Here is a 25,153-nt window from a genome sequence, read left to right on the forward strand (position 1 = left end):
AACGCTGGGAGACAAACACAAAGCTATAGTTATCCGGCCAGCCACACTAAAAAGCCACCTCTGTAGCCAGAGCCTGCCCAGTCTTGTCTCTGTCCTGTGTTAGGTGTGGCTGGGCACGGTTTTCACATGATCACACCAGCTAAAGAATGCGTAGCCTGAGATCACTGGAAAACTACATCCGCTGACTAACAAATGCTGGTCAGCAGAGACAGAACAGTAACTATATACGGGTTTCTGAATATTTACTTTATTTTTAAAAACTGACCTAGAATTTCTGAAATATGCACTACTAAATGCACAGCACCTTGTATTAACTTGATGGTGTGCAAAAGAGGGACACCTGGGTGGTTCAGGAGGTTGAGCGTCTGCCTTTGGCTCAGGTCATAATCCCAGGGTCCGGGGATGAAGAGCCCCTTGTTGGGCTCCCTGCTCAGTGGGGAGCCTGCTTCTCCCTCTGCCCCATCCCCTACACGTGCACTCTCTTTAAATAAAAAAAAAAGGGGGCGCCTGGGTGGCTCAGTGGGTTAAAGCCTCTGCCTTCGGCTCAGGTCATGATCCCAGGGTCCTGGGATCGAGCCCCGTGTCGGGCTCTCTGCTCAGCAGGGAGCCTGTTCCCCCCTGACCCTTGCTGGCTTCTCTGCCTACTTGTGATCTCTGTCTGTCAAATAAATAAATAAATAAAACCTTTAAAAAATAAATAAATAAACAAACAAACAAATAAATAAATAAAATAGATGTCTAGAAGAACTGGGGAGTGGGGCACCTGGCTGGCTCAGTTAAAAGAATGTGCAAGTCTTGATCTCAGAGTCACTGAATCCGAGCCCCACATTGGGTATAGAAATTACTTAAATATAAAAAAAAAAAAAACTTGAGAAAAAAAGGGGGGGACACCTGGGTGGCTCAGTCATTAAGCGTCTGCCTTCGGCTCAGGTCATGATCCCGGGGTCCTGGGATTGAGCCCTGTGTCGTGCTCCCTGCTTGGCGGGAAGCCTGCTTCTCCCACTCCCACTCCCCCTGCTTGTGTTCTCTCTCTCACTGTGCCTCTCTCTGTCAACTAGATAAAATCTTAAAAAGCAAACAAACACATACATACTTTTTATATTAAGAATGGAAAAATACCCAAGAAAATTGGTAATGCGATGGACACTGGGAGAGGAACTGGATGATATGAGGAAAAGGAGAGAGGTTTTCCGCTTTATGTCCTCTAGTAACTTGTAAATTCTGTAATACAAGCACGGATTGCCTGATCAAATGTAACTCAAATGGTTTTATGTTTAAGAAAAAAAATAAAGGGCCCCTGGGTGACTCAGTCGTTAAGCCTCTGCCTTTGGCTCAGGTCATGATCCTAGGGTCCTGGGATCGACGCCTGCATCAGGTTCCCTGCTCAGCGGGAAGCCTGCTTCCCCCTCTCCCACTCCCCATGCTTGTGTTCCCTCTCTCTCTCTCTCTGTCAAATAAGTAAATAAAATCTTAAAAAAAAAAAAAAAGAAGAAAAATAAAGACTAGAGAATTACCCAAGTATCTTCATGGGGCCTAATATTTATGATATTTGTGATTCAGCCTTATTGGCCTGATATAACTGGATGCAACTAATTTCAATAAAAAATAACAGTATAACCCATGACCATAGACAAATGTTGTTTGGACTCAACACCACTGGCAACTACAACTTTGTGCTTGGAAAAGGTTTCTGCAGGTTGGATGACAGGCACGGCACAATACCAAGTCCACGTTCCTCACCCTTCAAATCTCTGCTTGATCCAAATAGTCTTTCACGGTGAGGCCTAACTATTTACCTGGCTGAGAAAAAAGCAGCTGGGACAGATGTTGTGCAAGTGTCTGCAAGGCTGCAGGACCCCCGAGGTGGTCCACATCCAGGAGGGATACAAGACTCTGGAGACACACGAGGGCTCTGCATTGAATAGTGTTCATTCTGGAAAGGAAGGCAAAGAATGCGGTCAGTTCCTCCAGCAGTTACCCAACGGAATTCAGTATTCCCTTGTAACCTAAGCTTCAGACTCTGACTGGGAATACCCGTAGGCAGTGTGTATGACTATTAACAAAGAATCTTAAGGTGAACTGATTATCTGCCTCATCAAATTGCTTGAGCACTCGGGGCCTGAGGCACAACTCACTTTATGAGTCATAAGGAATTTGCTTTGGAAGAATTTCTACACATGGTGGCATCAGCAAAACGATTCTGAATTGTGAAACAGGACAAACATAAAGTGCTCAACACTCATACAGAGTTTAATAGTTTATAGAGCGAACACCTTGCCCCTAGATAAGAAACCCAGCTCACACCCCCACAGGGCATCTATCCCTTCCCTCTCTGACCCCTGAAGGTCAGCACTATCTGCATTTTCATGGTCTTCTTTTTGGGTTTACCACCTAGATATGTATCCTAAAACAAAACAGTCAAGTGTCGCCAGTTACTGAACTTTGTAAAAACGGAATCGCAACGTGTATATTTTTGGGGGGCCTTACTTTCTTGCTCAATGTTCTAGTTCAGCTTTTTTTCTTTCTTTCTTTTTTCTTAACTGCTGTATATATTTTACTGCATGATTGTGTCAAAATTTATTTTTTTTCTCCTGCCGCTGACGGACACTGAGGTTATTTCCTGACTGGGGCAGCTGGAACCACACTGCTATGCACAGTCCCATGGCTTAGCGAACAAATGCACACATTTTTCTAGGGAACAGTCACAGGAACAGAGCTCTTAAATCTGAGGGGAGTCAGCTTCTTCTAGTTAGTGGTTCATCCTTTCATGTAATAACATAAGGACAAAGAGTTTTGAAAACAGAAAAGCTCTTACTTTCTAATCAAAGATTTCCAAGTGGGACTCCTAGAACATATGTCAACGGCAGTGCTGTTTGGAAAGGCAGTTTTCTCAAAAATCTAGATTTAAGAAAGGCAATAAAGCAAAGGTTAAAGAGTAGCATCGGTTTACACACGATCCCTTTATCAAGTCCCAACCTACTACCTCCAGGCTTCGGGAGGATCTACTTTACAGCGTACTCCCACTACTGTTACTTCTAGCTTCTTTCTTACCAGCTGCCCACAGTCTGGAAGTGCAAGCAAACCTCTTTTGCATACATGGTGAATAGCTCTCTTAAGCCCTTCCTTCCCGTGCTCCACAACGAGGCTGGACTTGAAACAGACTACCTTCTTTGGGATGAGGTAGTTGGTGAAAGCGGTGTGAACCTCATGGGAGAGGCAGAGGGGAGACAGCAGCTGCCCACCGCACTCACTGAAGGAATTCTCCATAAATGCATCGCTCTCATCACTGCTGGAAAGCTCTTCCCACTCATCATCAGAGGGATCTGGGAAGAGTGCAAACCACACGTAACTGGAGTGTCTAAGACAGTCCTCATGGAAGCTGCCCTTTCAATCCAGAGAAGAATGTCTGAACTTTGTAAACAGGTAACAAACCTTCTGTGCAGCACATGTTGACGATAATTTCCAGAGCAGTCTGCTGGGCCGTCAACAATGCTATGGTCTCTCTCAGTTCCTTGTCGGTGGACTAAAGGAAAAAAAAAAAAATCAAACAACCAATTCTCTATGTTTGGGAAAAGACTTTCACATGAATGTCCTCAGTTGGAGCCTATTAGATGATTTTTTTTTTACCCCTGGAATAGAGTGCACGGGGCATGGGGCAGCCAGAAGAGCAGTCATAACATGCTGAAGCACAAGCAAGCATTAGGACTGCTCCTGCCCCGAGCAGCGGGCGGCTATTAACTGGGCTGCCATCTATCTGCACGGTTATTCTCTAAATGTTGCTTAGTTAGCTGGAGAAAAGAGAAAAATATTCAGGAATTCTGAACTGAATTCACCCTGAAACTTAATCTAATGTGTTAAGAAGTAGCTCAGCATGCTACGATTAAAACAAGAGCTCATTTCAGAGACCAGGCACTTACACACAACTAACCGGCTTTCAGATGCTTAGATGCTCCTTGGAAAACACTGCATTACCAAGAACTACTAACGAGCCCTTGTGTGACCAACAGGGCTTGGCTAAGGTGCAGACAGGCTTGCTTCCTGGGTTTCCCTGAAGCGGGCAAGAAAGCATCCTAAACACTTCAGGGCACCTGGGTGGCTCAGTTGGTTAAGTGTCTGCCTTTGGCTTAGGTTATGATCTCGGGGTCCTGGAACTAAGTCCCCGCTCAGCAGGGAGCCTGCTTCTCCCTCTCCTCCCAGCTTGTGCTCTCTCTCTCTCTGTCTAACAAATAAATAAAATCTTTAAAAAAAAAAAAAAAGCATTCCTTCAAGACTGAAGAAAGAGAAGAACTTTCTTCTCTGGAAATAATTAACATGAACTTATCAATTACCATACCTAAAATGGGTTGTATAAATTTATGTGACCTCAATTCTCAAGTTACCTATGAAAAGTGAAATAACTACAGTGATATTGCAGAACAGTGCAAAGGCTAAAAATAAGGTATATTTTATTGTCCGAATGTTTCCCCCTTTCAACAAGCTTCTAATTGTCTTTTAATGCCTGTACAATATTCCATTAAATGGATGCACTATCATTTAATTTGGGATATTTCAGATTACTTGGATATGTCATTTCCTTAGATTTACTGGGTCAAAGGGTCACCTATAGAGCCTGTGACATGTTTCTATTTTCTTTTCCAGAATGTTCATACTGACTTATAATGTTCCAGCAACTTCTTGTGCAACAATTTGACTGCAATTTTGAACCATAGTCAAAGTTATTATTAAAAAATAATAAATAGGGATGCCTGGGTGGCTCAGTTGGTTAAGCAGCTGCCTTCGGCTCAGGTCATGATCCCAGCAATCTGGGATCGAGTCCCACATCGGGCTCCTTGCTCGGCAGGGAGCCTGCTTTCACCCTATGCCTCTGCCTGCCACTCTGTCTGCCTGTGCTCGCTCTCTCTCTCTCTCTCTGACTAATAAATAAATTTTAAACAATAATAATAATAATAATAAATAGGGGGCACCTAGTTGGCTCAGTCAGAGAGCATGCAACTCTTGATCTCGGGGTTGTGAGTTCAAGGCCCATATTGGGCACAGAGATTACTTACAAACAAAACCTGTAAAATAATAAAAAACAAGTTTGGAATAAAATTATTATTAAAATATAACTATTTAACTTATTTTTTATAAAAATTATTTTTAAAAGCGAAGTGCTCATTTAAAAGATGTAGCTTAGGGGGCGCCTGGGTGGCTCGATCAGTTAAGTGTCTACCTGCGGCTCAGGTCATGATCCCAGGGTCCTGGGATTGAGCCCCGCATCGGGCTCAGTGGAGAGCCTGCTTCTTCCTTTCCCTCTGTCTACCGCTCTGCCTACTTGTGTTCTCTCTGTCAAATAAATAAATAAAATCTTTAAAAGATGAAGCTTAGGAACTCCTGTATTTGTTTTGGTTTTTTTTTTAAGATTTTATTTATTTATTTGACAAACAGAGATCACAAGTAGGCAGAGAGGCAGGCAGAGAGAGATAGGGGGAAGCGCTGAGCAGAGAGCCTGATGTGGGCTCATTCCCAGGACCCTGAGATCATGACCTGAGCCAAAGGCAGAGGCTTAACCACTGAGCCACCCAGGCACCCCACAGGAATCCTTGTATTTGTATTCCTTTTATTGTTGGGAAGAACATATAGAAAATTATTCCTATCTGCTTCGTGTGTATATGATATTCAAGTAAACAAACGTCTATTACAGTTGACTCAGAGCTAAATAAGACATGTTGCTATACTCCCATCCCCTTAGAGGAACCCTGAAGTTAAGTTCTTTATAGAATTCTCCTGCTCAGAATCATTTTCTGCTTTTTACTGTCATCAAATGAACATAAAGAACCAGTCTCGACGAAATGTTATGACATCTGAGATTTGCACCAAAATATGCGAAGTGGGGAAAGAGATGAAATAGAACAGACTGTGATTTGATCACTGAGAACTGGGGAAGCTGGGCAAGGAACGCTTCAACTTCTGCACCTGTTAAAACGACAGCTTGGGTTGGTTCCCTTTACATATTTGTGGTTATACTTTCTTACGTTAAATGATGCACATCAAAGGTTTTGATTCCGAAGGCCTCCTGCACTAGCCACGGGGCAGTGGGAAAGACCAGAGCTGTCCGGACAGGCCATATTCCGGACACATATCAGCAGGACGGCCAGCACCCTACTGGCACTTAAACACTGGCTGACTGACCAGCATGTTAATCACTCGGTCTACTCAGTTAGGTTAACAGACTGTAAAAAGCAAGTTTTTCTTATGAGAAAACATTGCATTTTATAAGCACCAATGTTCTACTTTTTTTTTTTAAAGATTTTATTTATTTATTTGACAGACAGAGATCACAAGTAAGCAGAGAGGCAGGCAGAGAGAGAGGGGGAAGCAGGCTCCCCACTGAGCAGAGAGCCCAATGGGGGACTCGATCCCAGGACCCTGAGATCATGACCTGAGCCGAAGGCAGAGGCTTTACCCACTGAGCCACCCAGGCGCTCCACCAATGTTCTACTTTTAAATAATACGAACATGGGTCCCTGGGTGGCTCAGTGGGTTAAAGCCTCTGCCTTCAGCTCGGGTCATGATCCCAGGGTCCTGGGATCGAGCCCCGCATCGGGCTCTCTGCTCAGCGGGGAGCCTGCTTCCCCCTCTCTCTCTGCCTGCCTCTCTGCCTACTTGTGATCTCTCTCTCTGTCAAATAAATAAAATCTTTTAAAAATAAATAAATAAATAATACAAAGGAAAGTAAATGCCTAAATAATGGTTAATTTCCAGTACTTTTTACGCTGTGGCACTGAATCTTGGTAGACGTGCATCTCGGTGCCCACCTTGTTGCTACAGGAGTCACTTGGGAAGCAAGGCTGGAGCGGTGGAAGGATGCAAGAGCGCCGGTCTCCCACCCCCGCACAAGGGATTTCAGATACTTGAGTGCCCGGAGAGCCCCGCTGTACTCCCTGCTCCCGCTGAAGGGGAGCCGGCGTGGTCAAACAGGGTACCCATGTTACTGGTCGGGCCGCTCTGTGCAACATCACAGCTGCAGAGCCTCCAAGCCCTGAACCGGCACACCCCCGGGGGTGCTGGGGGGGACGGGAACGTCTGTCCCAGATCTGTAACCCCCTTCCCATGACAACTGCAGAGAAAATGCGGCTAGGGTTCCCTAGAAACACCCCTTTGGGAGGACACAGCACATGGCTCTGCCTCTATCTTGTTTTACTGATTGAAAATTCTACTCAGACTACAGAACAAAGGGTAAACCTGGGGTTCAAATATGTGCCCGCCCACATCAAAAGTGGTGCTATGATTCCAAAGCAACTTTACGACTTACAAGTAGCTCAAGGACTTAACAGGATGCTGTGAACGGAAGGGCGACCCACCCATGGGGGCTGGGAAAGTAGTTCTCCTGACAACACTTCGATTTCATTAAAATACCCCCAAGTCATGCTTTACAAGTCTCTACGAATCCAGGAAAATAGGATACTGTTCTATTTATTTTCAGGTATATTCCACTTAAAGACCTCTTAGGTTGGACATAAACATCTCAAAACCCAAAGACTCTGATTGAAGACAGCTCTGTTTCAGTCCACTCAAGGTGGATCAGGAGAGGCCACACCTGGAACCGCAGAAAGCCTGAGGACAGGACTAGGGCTCGTCCTGCTCAGCCTCAGCCATCTTTCTTCAGAACAGCACCGTCAGCCAGCTAACCCATCTCCCTGCCTCCAGGCCCCCTGACGACACTAACCGGCTTTCACCACGCTGTTCCCATCCCATCCTTTAAGACAGCTAGGTGTTCCGTCCAAAAAGCCTTCTCCGACAACCTCTTCCTCTCCTCTCCCATCGGGGCCATCCATCCGGCGTGCCTCGCTGTACAAACTACCCCCTCAGAAATCTGTGCGCAGCCCTATCCCTGCTCTTAGCACGAGCTCTGCCACGTGTCCTAACTATGTGTCTGTCCTCCCAAGTCGGAAAAGGTCCCTGGAAGCAAAAGAATGTCTGTGTCTTTCTAGCATCAGCGTTCGCACCGTGCCAGGCACACAACAGGAGCATAGGAAATGCATACCTGAGCGAATAAAGCCAAGTCACTGTGCTCCCTGCCTTCCCGACAACATCTTCCCAAACCATGGCCCCATCTCTGCTGACGGGATCCGCTGACCTGCTCCCTGCCCGAGCGCGCTCACTCATACTCCAGCACGGTGTGCTGGCAAGCACAGGAAACCACGAGTTCTCCCAAGCACCCAGCCTTCTCTGCTCAGCAGTGGTGGGCGAAGGCGGACTGAGCCTGCTATTTTGGTAAGGATAACTATGAAAACAAGAGAGACAAGAATGCAGGGCACATTCCAAAGTAAAAACTCCTTCGGTACGAAGACAATCTGGTGGAGAGGGTAAATGAAGAGGGGAGACACCGGAGTTGGGAAGAGGACTGCACGCTTCTAACAAAAGCTCTGACTTGGGTCACTCCCCTCTTAGAAATCCTCTGTATAGAAAAGTTTCATTCTATGGGGCGCCTGGGTGGCTCAGTGGGTTAAAGCCTCTGCCTTTGGCTCAGGTCATGATCTCAGGGTCCTGGGATCGAGCCCCGCATCGGGCTCTCTGCTCTGCAGAGAGCCTGCTTCCTCCTCTCTCTCTGCTAGCCTCTCTGCCTACTTGTGATCCAGTCTGTCAAATAAATAAATAAAATCTTTAAAAAAAAAAAAAAGAAAAGTTTTATTCTAGACAGATGTTTTCTCCCTCTTTGGGAGCAGATTTCTAACACTGCAATGAGAGCCAATGGGGAAACATGACGGACTACTACTAACATTCACTTTATAGCTAACTGACCCACGACAGCCTTCTACAGAGCTCGGGATACCTATCAGAAGAAAGCGGCTGCATGAATCCAGGCTTCTGTGCATCCATGAGACTTACTGGAAGCAAATCTGAAACAAAGGTTTTCCTTCTGACTTTCCTTTTGTGCGGGATCTCCTCCATTTCATCATCTTCCATCAGAGCGTCACGGCTGGCGCTCTCCAGCACGTCCTCCGTCTCTGCAGCGGCTTCTAACCTCTGCTTTTCGGCCTCCTGCATTCGAATTACCATCTCCCCAGTGTCCAGGTCCAGAACGTCAGACAAGACCTTCAGTATGGCATTTATGATTTCTGCCTGACTCTTGGATGGAATAATGTCCTTTAGGTTCCAAATGGTACCTGGGGGAAAAATGCATGTAAGGACAAAGGACTCGCCTGTGAAAGCTCTTATTAAATACAGTCTCCACAGATTGGTTCTTTTAAGCTCAGGTGTAATTAAAAAAAAAACAAAAAACTCAAACCCTCTGCCTGTGTTTTTTTATTAAATGTAAAAAAAAAAAAAAAAAAAAAAAAAAAACTTTGCACAGAGGGAGCGGCAGCTCCCTACAGTCCGGCATGATCCTCTCTCTTCCTTGGCACACGATGCCTCTCTCCACCACACAGCAACAGACCCAGAGAACGCTGATCAAGTTTCACTTGAAATGACAAATGAAGCTGCCTCGCTCTTTTTCATCTTAGCCTGAGCTGCCCTTCTAGGCAGCTTCTTCTATTCCAAGAGAGGAATGAAATGCACTAAAATTCCAAGGTCTCATGGACAAACCAGACAGCAGGTTCTTGGTTTTTTGCTTACCAAAAAAGAACAGGGGGGGCGCCTGGGAGACTCAGTGGGTTAAGCCTCTGCCTTCGGCTCAGTCATGATCCCAGGGTCCTGGGATCAAGCCCCGCATCGGGCTCTGTGCTCAGCGGGGAGCCTGCTTCCTCCCCTCTCTCTGCCTGCCTCTCTGCCTACTTGTGCTCTCTGTCTGTCAAATGAATGAATAAAAATATTTTTTTTAATTTTATTTATTTATTTGAGAGAGAATGAGTGAGAGAGAGCACGAGAGAGGAGCAGATCAGAGGAAGAAGCAGACTCCCCAAAGAGCTGGGAGCCCGATGCGGGACTCGATCCTGGAAGTCCGGGATCATGACCTGAGCCGAAGGCAGTCGCTCAACCAACTGAGCCACCCAGGCGCCCGAATGAATAAAAATCTTTAATAAAAAAACAAAAAACAAAAAAACAGGAGCTACCATTAAGTAGGTAGACAGACTAACTGAAAAAAAAAAAAAACAAAACAAAACTGGAAAATAATAATAATAACATATAATATATACAATATATAATATGTAGCAATAAAAATAATAATAAATAAAATAACAAGTAATAAATAAAATTAGTAATAATAATATAAAAATAATAAAAATAAATATAAATAAATAAAATAGTGAAAATAATAATAATAATAAAAAACAAGTCACTGCTCAAATCAAAATATATCCTGGATACGGACCCAAAAGATTTGAAAGCAGGGACTCAAACAGATACATTGCCCACCCATATTCACAGCAGTATTACTCAACAGCCACCAGCCCAAGTGCCCATCTCCTGATGAACGGTTAAATAAAATATAAACATATAGTGGAATATTATTCAACCTTAAAAAGGGAGGAAATTCTGACACACACTATAACATGGAAGAACTCTGAGGATATTATATTAAATGAATTAGTCATAGTTGGTACAGCATGCAACTCTTGATCTCAAGGTCACGAGTTCAAGCCCCACATTGGGTACAGAGCTTACTTAAAAAAAAAAAAGATTTGAAAAAATAATAATAAAATGAATGAAATTAGCCAGTCACAAAAAGAAAAACACTGCATAATTGCACTTCTATGAGGCACCTAAAAATTCAAATTCACAGAGACAGAAAGTAGGATGATGGCTGCTGGGGTGGGAGGGCAGGAAAATAGGAAGTTGTTCAATGTGTACGGAGTTTCACTTTTGCAAATGAAGAGTCCTGGAGACTGGCTGCACAACAGTGTGAATGTGCACTCAACAATGGTCAAGGTGGTAAAGTCTATGTTACATATATTTCATTACTTTAAAAAACAACGCTTCTCAGGATAAAACAAAGAATTATAGAAGAATTATAGAAATTCTTCTATAAAGAATTTATAGAAAAGTGAGTGGTCATGTCCTAGATGCCCAAAGACTATCTCTGAACTCCCTGGTTCATAAGAGGAGAGGAGCCTGACAATAGGACTTCTTCATACAAAGACAGTAGCTTGTTAAATTGAGAAGAAACCTAAGGCTCCGCAACTATCATAACCTCTTTCATTTATTTATTTATTTATTTGACAGAGAAAGAGACAGCAGGAGAGGGAACACAAGCAGCGGGAGTGAGAGACGGAGAAGCAGGCTTCCCGCTGAGCAGAGAGCCCGATGGGGGCTCGATCCCAGGACCCTGGGATCATGACCTGAGCCGAAGGCAGACACTTAACGACTGAGCCAGCCAGGTGCTCCATAACCCTTTTTTTTTTTTTTAAGATTTTATTTGTTTATTTGACAGAGAGAGAGATCACAAGTAGGCAGAGAGGCAGGCAGAGAGGGGGAAGCAGGCTCCCTGCCCAACAGAGAGCCCGATGAAGGCCTCGATCTCAGGACCCTGAGATCATGACCTGAGCCAAAGACAGATGGTTAACCCACTGAGCAACCCAGGCGCCCCCCATAACCTCTTGAATTAAGGATCGCTACTTAAGTATTACAATTTTCAGAACAGACATAAATAAGCACAGGAGGTCACTATGTGGTGAAAATGAACTAATGACTGAATTTTGGCTTCCATCTCGACCCATTACAAATGACTAATGAAGCACATTGTCGCCTATGGCTAAATTTTACCTGCCACCAACGTCTTTAATAGAATGTACTCCATGGAACTGACAGGAGAAAGCATTGCTGACTCCAGCACATGCAATCCTGGGGCACTGAAAGATTTCAGCAGCTCTGGGTTATCTTCGGTCACTATCTGCAAACAATATGCTATAAAGATAAAAATTAAGTATTAAAACACAAATGAATTCTGCTAGGATAATTTACACCAATCTAACTCATCAGAAAACATTTGCATCTTTTTTTAATTTCGTATTTAAACTCAATTTAGTTAACATATACTGTATGATCAGTTTTAGCAGTAAAATTTAGTGATTCATCAGTTGCATACAACATACCCACCCCAGTGCTTATTTCATCAAGTGCCCCCCTCAACGTCCATCACCCAATTACCCCATCCTCCCACCCGCCTCCCCACCAGCAAACCCTCAGTTTGTTCCCCCGAATAAACAGTCTCTAATGGCGTGCTTCCCTCTTTTTTTTTATTTCCTATTTCCTTCTCTTCTTCTATGTTCATCCTTTTTGTTTCTTTAAATTCCACATGTAAGTGAAATCATATGGTATCAGTCTTCCTCTGACTGACTTATTTCACTTAGCATTATCCTCTCCAGCTCCATCTAACATTGGCATCTTTATAACTTCTTCAGACACAGATAGCTTTAGTAAAGTTAGTATACTTCAAGGACGGTAGGTGCAAAAGGGGCTTCTCAAATGGTCAGTGCAATTAAAGATTTTTTTTTCTCTTCTTTTTAATTTCTAATTCTTTACAAAATACACTTTTACAAAATATAATTTAAAAGGCTCTTAAGTATTTTGACAATGTAGAATTACTATGAACATTTATTAAGATTTTTCCTCAATTTCTGTACATATTGGGGACCAGTAGCAAACAGCCTGCAGGAGAGACATCACTTTTAGCAGTCCTGTTATTGAGAGCAAGCCCTGGGCTTGGGAATATTCTGGCTTCCCTTAAATTCAGCATGACCTTGGGGCGCCTGGGTGGCTCAGTGGGTTAAAGCCTCTGCCTTCAGCTCAGGTCATGATCCCAGGGTCCTGGGATCGGGCCCCCCATCGGGCTCTCTGCTCAGAAGGGAGCCTGCTTCCTCCTCTCTCTCTCTGCCTGCCTCTCTGTCTACTTGTGATCTCTGTCAAATAAATAAATAAAATCTTTAAAAAAAAAAAAAAAGAAGAAGAAAGAAAAGAAAAAAAAAATTCAGCATGACCTTAAAAGCTAGGGCTATTTCTGGTGAAACAATATTTAAGAGGGAAAAAGAAGTGTCTTATATAAAAATATGAGTAAATTGGGGCACCTGGGTGGCTCAGAGGGTTGAGGCCTCTGCCTTCGTCGTGATCCCAGGGTCCTGGGATCGAGCCCCGCATTGGGCTCTCTGCTCAGCAGGGAGCCTGCTTCCCCTCTCACTGCCTGCCTCTGCATACTTGTGATCTCTGTCAGTCAAATAAATAAAAATCTTAAAAAAAAAAAAATGAGTACAGGGGCGCCTGGGTGGCTCAGTGGGTTAAAGCCTCTGCTTTCAGCTCAGGTCATGATCCCAGGGTCCTGGGATCGAGCCCTGCATTGGGCTCTCTGCTCAGTGGGGAACCTGCTTCTCCCTCTCTCTCTCTGCCTGCCTCTCTTCCTACTTGTGATCTCTGTCTGTCAAATAAATATATAAAATCTTTAATAAAAAAAAATGAGTACATTAAGAGATGGCTATCATATTAGAAGACATATGACCCCTTTAGTGCTTAACTCCTCCCTTGCATTAAACAAAACAATGGATTACAAATAGCAAATCAGAAATAATTAAAAGAAAGTATCAGAACAGCTGGGATTGCCTGACAGGTCTGACAGAAGAACCTCTGAAGCACAAAAGAGGAAGCAAACCCAACTGTGTTTTTCTTATTGCATTCCAAACAAATCCATTTCTTTCCAGGTCTCAAAATTTCACAGTCGTCATGCCCATCCAAATTAGTCAAAATATATGCTACTGCTGGGATCTAGTTTGGTTCCCCAAATACATTTGTATACAAATCTACATATACGCATATATCCAAATGTAATTTTTTTTCATTAAGAGACTAATTAAATTCACTTTAGCAAAAAGCCAAGAGAAACTGTGGTTGCTACCATAAAGTCAATACAAGATCAAAGAAAGCCATGTTAATACACAGGATGGAATCTCAGAAGTTCACTTTACTATATGTAAACCCTGCTTGATTTTCAAACAAAAGTAATTTGACATTTGTTTAAAAAAATCATGAATATAGGGGCACCTGGGTGGCTCAGTGGGTTAAAGCCTCTGCCTTCCACTCAGGTCATGATCCCAGGGTCCTGGGATCAAGCCCCACATCAGGCTTTCTGCTCAGCAGGGAGCCTGCTTCCTCCTCTCTCTCTCTCTCTCTGCCTGCCTCTCTGCCTACTTGTGATCTCTGTCTGTCAAATAAATTTAAAAAAAAAAATCTTAAAAAAAAATAAAAAAAAACATGAATCTAGCTAAATGCAGAAGGAAAACATTATTATACAATGCAAAATTACTTTATTCTGATCCTTTTTTATAGTTTATTAGAGAACAAAAATTAAAAATAACTAAATCTACAAGACTAAAGATACAAAAACAGAAGTGAAGTTTTTCTTTTAAAAACTGTTAACTAACTTTTGTGAATTTCCCTAATTGTGAGGAAAAGCTGTCCTCTGAGATTAAAAGTCACCTACCAATTTCCTAGTTCAACTGTTTTTAAAATCCACATTTACTAATAAATCATCCTTCTGCCAAAGATTCCATTTTGAGAAACTGATTTTTTAATTTTCCCCAGTAGTACTTATTTCACTGTTTTTTTTCTATTCTCTTAAAAGTATCTATTAGAGCCAAGAGAAGCATCAGGAAGGGGAATACATTCAGTCCATGCCAGGAGAAATGCACAGTTAAATAAAAGGACAGCTTGATGCCTGATCATTATAATGGGTAGAAAAGAAATGCTATTCATCAATTATTTCTCCACTCCCCAGAGTTCAGTTGGGCCACCCACCCTCCAGTCTGTCTCTCCAAATGGACAAGGGCTCCCCACTATGGCTCTCTAACCACACAGAGAGAACATGAGGGAGTCAAGGCAGCTGAAGCTACTGGGCTCTGCTTTCCCTTTCCCACAGAAAGGAAGCAGGCCTTACATGAAATTTCATCACTTATTTTCCTCTATCAAAAAAGGCACAGGTTATCAGTTTTCTGCTGGGAGTATGAAAGAGTGGTACAAGACATTTAAATAAGTCTAGATTCCAATTAACTTTGGCTCAGAGGCTTGGTAGTTGTGGGTTACTGTTTCTCAGCAAAGGGGAGATAAAAGCTTCAAGAATTAATAAAGTGTTCTAAGAATGGTAATATACTAGAAACCACACCTGCTCACATAATTACCTTTCAGAGTGAAGAGCAGGAAAATTGTATGAGTAAGTAAAGTATTAATCACAGATTTCAAGAGATTCAGAACAAATACAACTCAGTTACACATTTATATATAAAATGAGAAAAAAAAAATCACTCCTACAGGGGAAACATGCTATGTTGGAATAAATCAGGCCACACATACTTAATAAATTATCACTTTTTCTTCACTTACCTACTGAAATAGCCAGGTCAACATTGGTGGGAAACCTACTTAAAAACTTTAATACAATCTCCAAACACCCTTCTTTGTTGAATATAGATACTGCTCTACTACTGCATTCACTAAATTGAAGGGGGGAAAAAAAAAAGTTTTACTATTCACATTTTAACATTAAGAAATCAACCACAGAAATTCATGAAAAGATAAATTAGGCTTTATTAAAAAAACCCCAAGAATTGAAGTCAAACACCCACCATTTTTACAGATGAAGAAACTAATGCCCATTATTTACTGTACACAAACAAAACTGACTATCTGTATTTTTATTTCTATCACAGTAGGACATTGTAGCCAATCTCTTTACCTGCATGCCAGTTTCCTTATCCGAGGCTGGAGCTGGGAGACACCTTAGAAATCATTTACTTCTATTCCTCATCTTATACATAAGGACACCTAGGCCCCAAAAGGTGAAGTGATCTATCCAAAGATTGCACACTTTGGGGCACCTGGATGGCTCAGTGGGTTAAAGCCTCTGCTCAGGTCACGATCCCAGGGTCCTGGGATCGAGCCCCGCATCGGGCTCTCTGCTCGGCGGGGAGCCTGCTTCCCTTCCTCTCTCTCTCTGCCTGCCTCTCTGCCTACTTGTGATCTCTGTCAAATAAATAAATAAAATCTTTTTTAAATAAATAAATAACAAAGACCGCACATTTTGTTAGTGGTGGTTCCTTGGGTCCAGCCTACTATTCATTCCACTACATAATAGTAAGTTAAAGTAAGGATAAAAGGCCTCTATACTTATACAAAAGACACTAATTTCAAAGAAAACAAAACTAATTTTATTTATTTCCTCTAGACTGCTACTGTAACTTCAACAAGCAGAATCTGCAGTCGACAAAAGAGAAATTACATGATACATTTCGAAGTATGCTACCTTTAAAAAAAAAAGGTCAGAATTAATGTTAAGAATGTTCTTAATAAACATACACACTAAATACAGGGTAAGCAGAGCTGATTTTAACAATCTGATCCCTGTTTCCAGAGAAGAGTATTCCTCCACACTTATCACACATACGCGATATATGAGAGCGGACCAGAGTATTAAACAGAGTTGACTCAATTATGAAACTCAATCCTGTTAATCTAAAGATAAACTATTTTCTGCCCTGTCTGCCTGCCTGTCTATACCTATGCAGTTACCACAACACCGCTATGAGCCTGCCCACAAGAGTCAGGTATAGTAAAGTCAGGTGTAGTCAGCAAGATAAGGCACACATGTGTTAAAGTAATTGCAAATATATACATGTGTACGCAACTTAAATATATACGACTTAAAACACGAAGTATAGGGGCGCCTGGGTGGCTCAGTGGGTTGAAGCCTCTGCCTTCGGCTCAGGTCATGATCCCAGGGTCCTGGGATCGAGCCCCGCATCGGGCTCTCTGCTCAGCGAGGAGCCTGCTTCCTCCTGCCTCTCTGCCTACTTGTGATCTGTCTATCAAATAAATAAAAATCTTTAAAAAAAAAAAAAAACACGAAGTACAAAACAGAAATGGGAAGAGCTAGGACAACTAAAAATGATATAGATAGGGCTCATAGGCATTCAGGAAAGAGAGTACAGAGAGTACTTTTTCAGGTCCTTTTCAAAGAAAGGAAGGAGGGCTAATGCTCCCACGAAGCACTGACAGCAGCAATTTACACCAAGGAGAACAGAGACTGCAGTTTAACAGAAAATGCCTGAGCCGTGTTTGCAAAGGAGGCTGTGTTTGCAAAGATTCTTACCATATATTCCACAGCACATTCATGGCCTCATTGGCTATGTTCTCAATAGAATTTCTGTTCTGATCTTTTTTTTCTTGTGGAGACATCTCATTTGAATCCAGGCCAGCGCTACACTGTAACCAAATATCATGATTAGTACCCTGGTTCAAAAGAATAATTAAACAAAAAGGCTAATGATAGTGAAGAATCGCAAAAACTAAACATCAGAAATTATAGTGCTTAACGAGCTCATCAAATTCTCATAAGCAGTACCCTTCCCACAATCCTGCTCCCTTCTGGCAAGAAATACAGGCAAGAAAGATCACAAGTCATTGTACAAACTGGATACAAAGCACTTAACATTTTAAAATGTAAAATCAATACAAAGTATTTCATCTCATGCAATAAAGAGAGTAAATCAGGCACAGAAAGGTAACACGCAGTAAGCCCGCTGTCCATACAGTGCCTTCTATGTGCAAGGCACCACTCTACGCACTGTCCATTAAGTCACTGAATCCTGACCACACACCAGTGAAGCAGATCAGCTACTACAAAGAGAAAACTGAGCTACCGGGAGATTGCTGAAGCTGTAGTTTAGTACACAGCAGAGCTGGGATTCAGACCCAGGTATGCTGGCTGCAAAGCGGGTGCCCGGTACCACTGTGGTCCTGCCCCCTCTAGCATAATCCAGGGCTTGCTCTAAAGCAGGGCTTCTCGATCCCAGCACCACTGAGACTTTGGACTGGCTGATTCTTTGTTGTGGGGGCTGACATATGCATTGCAGGATGTGTAGCAGCACTATGGTCCTCCACCCACCGCACACCAGTAGCAACACCTACCCTCAAATCAAAAACGTCTCCAGACTCTGCCCAATGTCCCCTGTGGGGCAAACCACCACCAGTTCAGAACCAACGCTCTAAACAGAGTAAAACTGATGCCACTCAACAAAATTGGATATTCTTTATAAAGACTTAAGTAAAAAATTATCCATCAAGGGGCCCCTGGGTGGCTCAGTTGGTTGGACATCTGCCTTAGGCTCAGGTCAGACCTGGAATTGAGTCCCACACTGGGTTCCCTGCTCAGTGGGAAGTCTGCTTCTCCCTCTCCCTCTGCCGCTCCCCATCCTTGTGCTCTCCACTCTCTATCAAATAAATAAATAAAATTAAAAAAAAAATCATCCACCAATACAGAAGAGTGGACCAGAAGCACCTTAGAGAGGGGGCCTCTTCTATTTTTTTTTTAAGATTTTATTTTTTTTTTAAGATTTTATTTATTTATTTGACAGAGAGAAAGAGAAATCACAAGTAGGCAGAGAGTCAGGCAGAGGGGGAGGAGGAGGCCAGTTCCCTGCTGAGCAGAGAGCCCGATGTGAGGCTCGATCCCAGGACCCTGAGACCATGACCCGACCCGAAGGCAGAGGCCCAACCACTGAGCCACCCAGGCGCCCCTATTTATTTTACTTTATTTTTTAATGTAGTAGCCCACACTGGGTGTGGAGCCCAGCGTGGAGCCCAATGTGGGGCTTGAACTTATGACTCTGAGATCAAGACCTGAGCTGAGATCAAGAATCAGTCACTTAACTGACTGAGTCACCCAGGTACCCTGAGAAAGAGCTGCTTAATACCTGAACTACACCATGCAATAAAGTTGGCATGATACTAAATTGGAAAACGTAATGTAATCTTTGTAGCAAATCATGCCTCAGCTTTCTCAGCTTTAAAACAGGAAAACCACCTTCCAAAATGGCCTGCTGCAAGGATTAAACACAGATAAAACACCACGTGATACAAAAATAAGCACTCCATAAAGACTAATTATTTTTATTTACAAAATTTAAGGTCTAAAGGAAATAGCGTATAGTTTTAGGAAGGTCTTTTCCAACTAGCATATAAATAAAGAGAGTGGGGACAACATAATAGAGATTGGTATCAATGATGAGAAATCAATGTTTCTAGGAAAAGAAACAAAATTCCCATAGAATGTTTTGAGAGAAGACAAAATAACGAATACCAAAGTGCTAAAAACAAAAAAACAAACAAACAAACAAACAAAAAACACTGTGTGTATACAAAAAGCTACAGTTAAAAGCTACCATGTAGATATTTTAACCAGCACATACCTCTTTCAGCAGTGCCACCAGAGGAGTCATGATATCCTTAGTCACCATGTCATCACAAACTTCAAAACCTCCACAAGCACTGAGGTTTCTACGCACAAAGTTTAAAATGTTTTACTTTCTCTGAGCACATGTCACAAAACCCTTTTAAGCTCTCAAATTTAATCTCTACCCACACTTAACTTTCCCAGATGAAGGTGCTTATGATTTCTGCAAGATGCTGCAGAACCAATCCCCAGATTTCCATCTGTTCTGATCCCTGTTCCACGTAACAATTTAATTTTGAAGTCTGAGACAATGCACGGGTGCATGGCAACAGAGAAGGGAGAAGGGAGAAGACTTACTATTTAATGCAAACAAATCACAGCATGATCTGATATGAAGGGACCTTTTCTTGGGATCAAGACTTCAAGGCAAGCAAGGGTGAGGCTGAATGACAGCCCCCGAAGGAACCCTGGCAAAACTGAATTCTAACTGGGAAGACACTGCTTGCCTGCCTTCTGTGTACACAGCAGTGCAGGCACTGAGGACTTGGAGATGAATTAGAAGATGTCCCCACAACCTTCCAGGAGCTCCCAGGACGTGCAAGCCTCAGAGAAAGGGCAGGGCTTCCTACATGCAGTTGCCTCCACCATGTGGCTAATCCCCATCCCCCCCTTAGGGTTTTCTTCTGTGGGCCCCCAGTTATATCCTCTCATAGCACCCTCTGTAATTACCACTGGTTGTAATTATACACTTGTGTGATTAATTTGCTTAATGCCCATCTCCCTCAGTACTGCAAGATCCATTAAGGACAGAAATTATGTCTGTCTTATTCACTAACATGTGTCCACAGCCTACCTAGCCCATTGCCTGGTGCTAGGAGGCACACAAAATACACTTGCTAAATCATGAATGAAACATAATGTAACAGAGCGGCAAATATTAACTTCTACTCTTGCTCCCTCTACAGTCCATTCTCTGTACAGCCACCAGAGTGCCTTTTTAAAAGGTAAAATTAGATCAGGCCACTCCCGCTCACAAATAGGCCCTTTAGCCCTACTCCACAGAGTCCCTGTCCATCACTCCAACCTCACCTCCTATGATACCCACCCCCCACTCTGTTCAACCACACTAACCTTTTTTTTTTTTAAAGAATTTATTCATTTGTCAGAGAGAGCGTGCCGGGGACCACAAGCAGGGGGAACAGCAGGCAGAGGGAAGCAGGCTCCCTGCTGAGCAAGGAGCCCGAAACAGGACTCAATCTCAGGATGCTGGGATCACGACCTGAGCTGAAGGCAGATGCTCAACCAATTGAGACACCCAGGCGTCCCAACCTTTCTGTTCTTTAACCATGCCAAGTCCTTTGCTGCCTCAATGCTTTGCTGTTCCCTCTGCCAAGAATGCTCTTTCCCTGGATTTTCATGCCTGGCTCTGATGCATCAGGTAAGTGTCATCTACAGATCTGAATTTAAAGTAACTTCCTGGGACGCCTGGGTGGCTCAGTTGGTTAAGCGGCTGCCTTCGGCTCAGGTCATGATCCTAGCGTCCTGGGATCGAGTCCTGCATCGGGCTCCTTGCTTGGCAGGGAGCCTGCTTCTCCCTCTGCCTCTGCCTGCTACTCTGCCTGTGCTCGCTCGCTCTCTCTCCCCCTCTCTCTCTGACAAATAAATAAATAATATCTTTTTATAAATAAATAAATAAATAAATAAAGTAACTTCCCGCATCCGGCTCATCATCCTCCTGGTATTCTCCATAGCACTTCTCACTATCTACTATAACCCGTTTTACCAGTTTCCTAGTCTCCTGTCTCCTCATCAGCATGGGTTCTCTGGGGGCAGGGACCTGGGCGGGGGCAGGGACCTGGGCACTCTTGCTCAACACTGTCTGCTCAAACCCCCTGCACCTAGAACACCTGCCACACGCACTGGAAGAGCTCACGGAACCTCCGGACTTTGGAGGGTTCTTGGAGAGCGCGTGAACTATGTTGGGCCTTGTGGGCAGGCTCCCTGACAGATGGCTGCTGCAGCTCAAGCAGCCAACCGGACAGATGGAATGTATGTGGCCCGGGCGGGGTGGGCTCCCCTGGAGTCTGCAGCCTGAGTTCACATCCCCCGCTCTGCAAATGGGGAGACCCTGGGCAGTCGTGGGTTCCCCGAGCTGCCGCAGCCAAGTGCACGATGCTAAGCGACGGTCCGTGGCACACACGCGCGCAGGCTGGCCGCCGCGGCCCCCTCTCCCGGCTCACCTCAGCGCGCCGGCCGCCGTCTCCCTCACCGCCAGACTGGGATCGAGCAGCAGCGGCCCAAGGCGGCGCACGGCATCCCGACGCGCCAGGCCCGGCAGCGCCGGCCGCTGCTGCACCAGCCGGGCCAGCCCCGCGCAGGCGCACTCGCGCATCTCCGCGCTCGGGTGCTGAAGCTGCGGGAGGGGAACAAGTGTCAGACGCGGCGCAGAGCGCAGGCGCGGAGACCACGGCAGGGGTGAGCCGCGCGGCCCCGGGGCTCCGCGCGAGACCCGCCCCTCGCGGCCCCCGCGAGCCCCCGCCTCACCTTTTCTAGCAGCTCCGCCGCCGGCCCGTCGTCCTCCTCTCCCTCGGTCCCGTTCGCCGCCGCTACCGCTTCGGCCTGACAGTCGCCCGTAGGGGAGAACTGAGGTCGTTTGAAGCGCTTCGTCCGGCTCTTGCCCATGGCGATGTGCGCTGCGGGGGAAAGACCGAGAGAGGAGGGCAACAGCAGGACGGTGGATGCTGCTGAGCTGGTGGCAAGGTCCTGTTACCGATGGGGTCTCGGTGCCAGTGCTCAGCCGGGCCCGCTGACGGCCCGAGTCCACATGGGGAAGCAGTGCGCAGGCGCGCCGCGTGTCGGCGGGGAGGAGGGGCTGGCGCGGAGAGCACGCAGGCGTAATGGAGGATGGGCGGAGCCAGGCCTGGACGAGGGGCGGACTCCTGTTTCCGCCAACTTTAAACGGGACTCCCACCAGCTGCTTTGACTGCGCGTCTCACCTGCCGGTGACGTTTATTATCACTGAACCTTGCCAAACCTTTATTTCCATAGTAATCAAAGGCGACTAAGGATAGCTAACTTGCAAGGTTATTGTGAAGCTTACCTAAAATTGTGTAAAGCGCCTAACACCAAATCTGTCGTATTTAATTTATAGGTGCTAGGGGCGCCTGGGTGGCTCAGTGGGTTAAGCCTCGGCCTTCAGCTCAGGTCATGGTCTCAGGGTCCTGGGATCGAGCCCCATATCGGGCTCTCTGCTCAGCAGGGAACCTGCTTCCCCCTCTCTTCTCTGCCTGCTGCTCTGCCTACTTGTGATCTCTGTCTGTCAAGTGAATAAATAAAATCTTTACCAAAAAAAAAAATTAAAAAAAATTTATAGGTGCTAAAAATTATTAACCAAAATTGTGTGTGTGTGTGTGTGTGTGTCCCAAGGACCTAGCACAACTGCTGTCATAGTCAAAAGTCCAGTTAATGTTTTAGAATGAATGCACATCTATTTTTTATTTTTATTTTATTTTATTTTAAGATTTTATTTATTGGGGCGCCTGGGTGGCTCAGTGGGTTAAAGCCTCTGCCTTCAGCTCAGGTCATGATCCCAGGGTTCTGGGATCGAGCCCCGCGTCGGGCTCTCTGCTCAGTGGGGAGCCTGCTTCCCCCTCTCTCTGCCTGCCTCTCTGCCTACTTGTGATCTCTGTCTGTCAAATAAATAAATAAAATTAAAAAAAAGATTTTATTTATTTATTTGAGAGAGAATGAGTGAGAGAGAGCATGAGAGAGGAGAAGGTCAGAGGGAGAAGCGGACTCCCTAAGGAGCTGGGAGCCCGATGCGGGACTGGATCCTGGAAGTCCGGGATCATGACCTGAGCTGAAGGCAGTCGCTCAACCAACTGAGCCACCCAGGCGCCCTGCACATCTATTTTTTAAAAAGATTTATTTATTTGGGGGGGGAAGAGCAGAGGGAGAGAGAGTCTTATGCAGACTCTGCTCTAACCGCCGGGGGCTGGGTCTCACTACTGGAGATCGGGACCCAGCGCAAACCAGAGTCATGGCCAACCGACTGAGCCACCCAGGTTCCCAAATGTATATCAGTGTTTGATAAGATGGACTCCCTTAAGTTAATCTTCCTGCCTCGGTTTCCTCATTTGTAAAAACGGAAAAACCAATAATAAATACCTAACGGAGTCGGTATAAGGATTAAATGTGTTAAGTGTGTTTAAGGTGCTAAGAACATTCACTGGCACACAGTAAGTATTACATACATGTTTTTGGTTGAAACGTTTAAGAGCAAAATGATTCTTGAACGAATTATTGAGTTCCAGGCACAGTGCTCGGCAATGGAATAAAGCAATAACCAAAGCAGATTTGGTCCCTGTCCTTTGTCCTTGTCCTTAGGGGGTTTACGGTTTAGAGAGAGTTGTGTGAAATGCATAATTATATAAATAGTTATAGTTGAATAGTTCTAGTATAGCACTAAGAAGGAATTATACAAGAGGACCTTCTGTAGTCTTTACAATTAAACATGTACATATCGAGCACCCCCAAAATGCATAGCTTCCAGGTCAATATTGTATGGGAGAAAAGTTCTACCCCGTGGCAACCCTCCTCTCAAGGAGTGGACTATCCAGTATGGGAAATAACATTAGTTACTATAGCATATTTTGGAAAATAGTCACAGAGGTGTAACTAAGCTTGTACAAAATTTCTGGCTTATCAAAGACCACTTTAAGTACAAGGAAAACTTGGAGCACCAAATGTATATTGGTAGGTTTTACTTCCTACATCTGTCTATTTGGTCGGTTTTGTGCTGCCACCTCCCCAGTCCAAGCTACTGTCTTCTCTTGCCTTGACCACAGGGCCTTCTGGTCTCTCTTTTCCTACCTTGCCTACCCATAAGAGTAGCTAGAGTGATTTTTTTCTTCCATCCTTCTTATATTCACTCCCTTGATTAAAACCTTTCAGTGGGGGATGCCTGGGTGGCTCAGTGGGTTAAAGCCTCTGGCTTCGGCTCAGGTCGGGATCCCAGGGTCCTGGGATCAAGCCCCTCGTGGGGCTCTCTGCTCCACGGTCCCTTCCCCTCTCTCTGCCTGCCTCTCTGCCTACTTGTGATCTCTGTCAAATGAATAAGTAAAATCTTTTAAAAAACACCAAAAACCTTTCAGTGGTTTCCCTTTCTCTGAGAATGAAGATCAGAATCTTACCAGGTAGCAGGTAGGAAGCAGCAAGGCCAGATTCCACCTTCATCTCACGTTACCTCCTACACTCTGGCCCTTAGCCACCCTCCACGGGGCCGAGATCTCTTCTGGCTAAAGACCTTGAAAAGGCCCAGTCCCCATCCTTGTCCTGGTGAATGCCACGTGTCACTTCTTCATAGGTAGCTCCTGTGATTTCAAAGTCTGAGACCTCTCTTGAGACTGCACTTGTCTTGTTCCCTTGCTTCAAAGAACAGCTCAAAATTAATTACGATTTAATCTTTTTTAAGATTTATTTATTTGAGGGGTGCCTGGGTGGCTCAGTGGGTTAAGCCTCTGCCTTCGGCTCAGGTCATGATCTCAGGGTCCTGGGATCAAGCCCCACATCAGGCTCTCTGCTCGGCGGGGAGCCTGCTTCCCTTCCTCTCTCTCTGCCTGCTTGTGATCTCTATCAGGTGAATAAGTAAAATCTTTAAAAAAAAAAAAAAAGATTTCTTTATTTGAGAGAGAGAGAGCATGGGGGAGGGGCAGAGGGAGAGGTAGAGTTTTGTTTTGTTTTGTTTTTAAGTTTTTATTTATTTATTTGAGAAAGACAGTATAAGCAGGGGTAGTGGCAGAGGCAGAAGGAAAAGCAGGCTCCCCGCTGAGCAGGGAGCCCTATTCGGGGCTCCATCCCAGGACACTGGGATCCTGACCAGAGCTGAAGGCAGGTGCTTAAACGACTGAGCCACGCAGGGGAGAGGGAGCCTCCCGGGGAGAGGGAGTCTTAAGTAGACTCTGTGCTGAGCACAGAGCCCGCCATGGGGCTTGATCTCACCACCCTGAGAACCTGACC

General features: G+C 44.6%; 1 protein-coding gene across 1 annotated transcript in view; it reads right to left on the reverse strand.

Annotated features, from left to right (window-relative positions):
• The window catches only part of HEATR3 (HEAT repeat containing 3), a 41,051-nt gene extending 19,052 nt beyond the window's left edge, over positions 1-21,999 (reverse strand). Inside the window, exons 1-11 of the mRNA XM_080828359.1 lie at positions 21,680-21,999; positions 21,376-21,548; positions 19,152-19,239; positions 17,054-17,166; positions 15,289-15,398; positions 11,689-11,829; positions 8,872-9,149; positions 3,433-3,523; positions 3,166-3,323; positions 2,816-2,898; positions 1,797-1,933 (exon numbers count right to left, since the gene is read on the reverse strand). Of these exons, the coding sequence (XP_080684485.1) occupies positions 1,797-1,933; positions 2,816-2,898; positions 3,166-3,323; positions 3,433-3,523; positions 8,872-9,149; positions 11,689-11,829; positions 15,289-15,398; positions 17,054-17,166; positions 19,152-19,239; positions 21,376-21,548; positions 21,680-21,817 (1,510 nt within the window). The 5' untranslated portion in view covers positions 21,818-21,999. The remainder of the gene's footprint in view (positions 1-1,796; positions 1,934-2,815; positions 2,899-3,165; positions 3,324-3,432; positions 3,524-8,871; positions 9,150-11,688; positions 11,830-15,288; positions 15,399-17,053; positions 17,167-19,151; positions 19,240-21,375; positions 21,549-21,679) is intronic.
• Between the last annotated feature and the right edge of the window lie 3,154 nt (positions 22,000-25,153).

Source organism: Martes martes, assembly GCF_963455335.1.
Source record: "Martes martes genome assembly, chromosome: 17".
NCBI classification, from domain to species: domain Eukaryota; kingdom Metazoa; phylum Chordata; class Mammalia; order Carnivora; family Mustelidae; genus Martes; species Martes martes.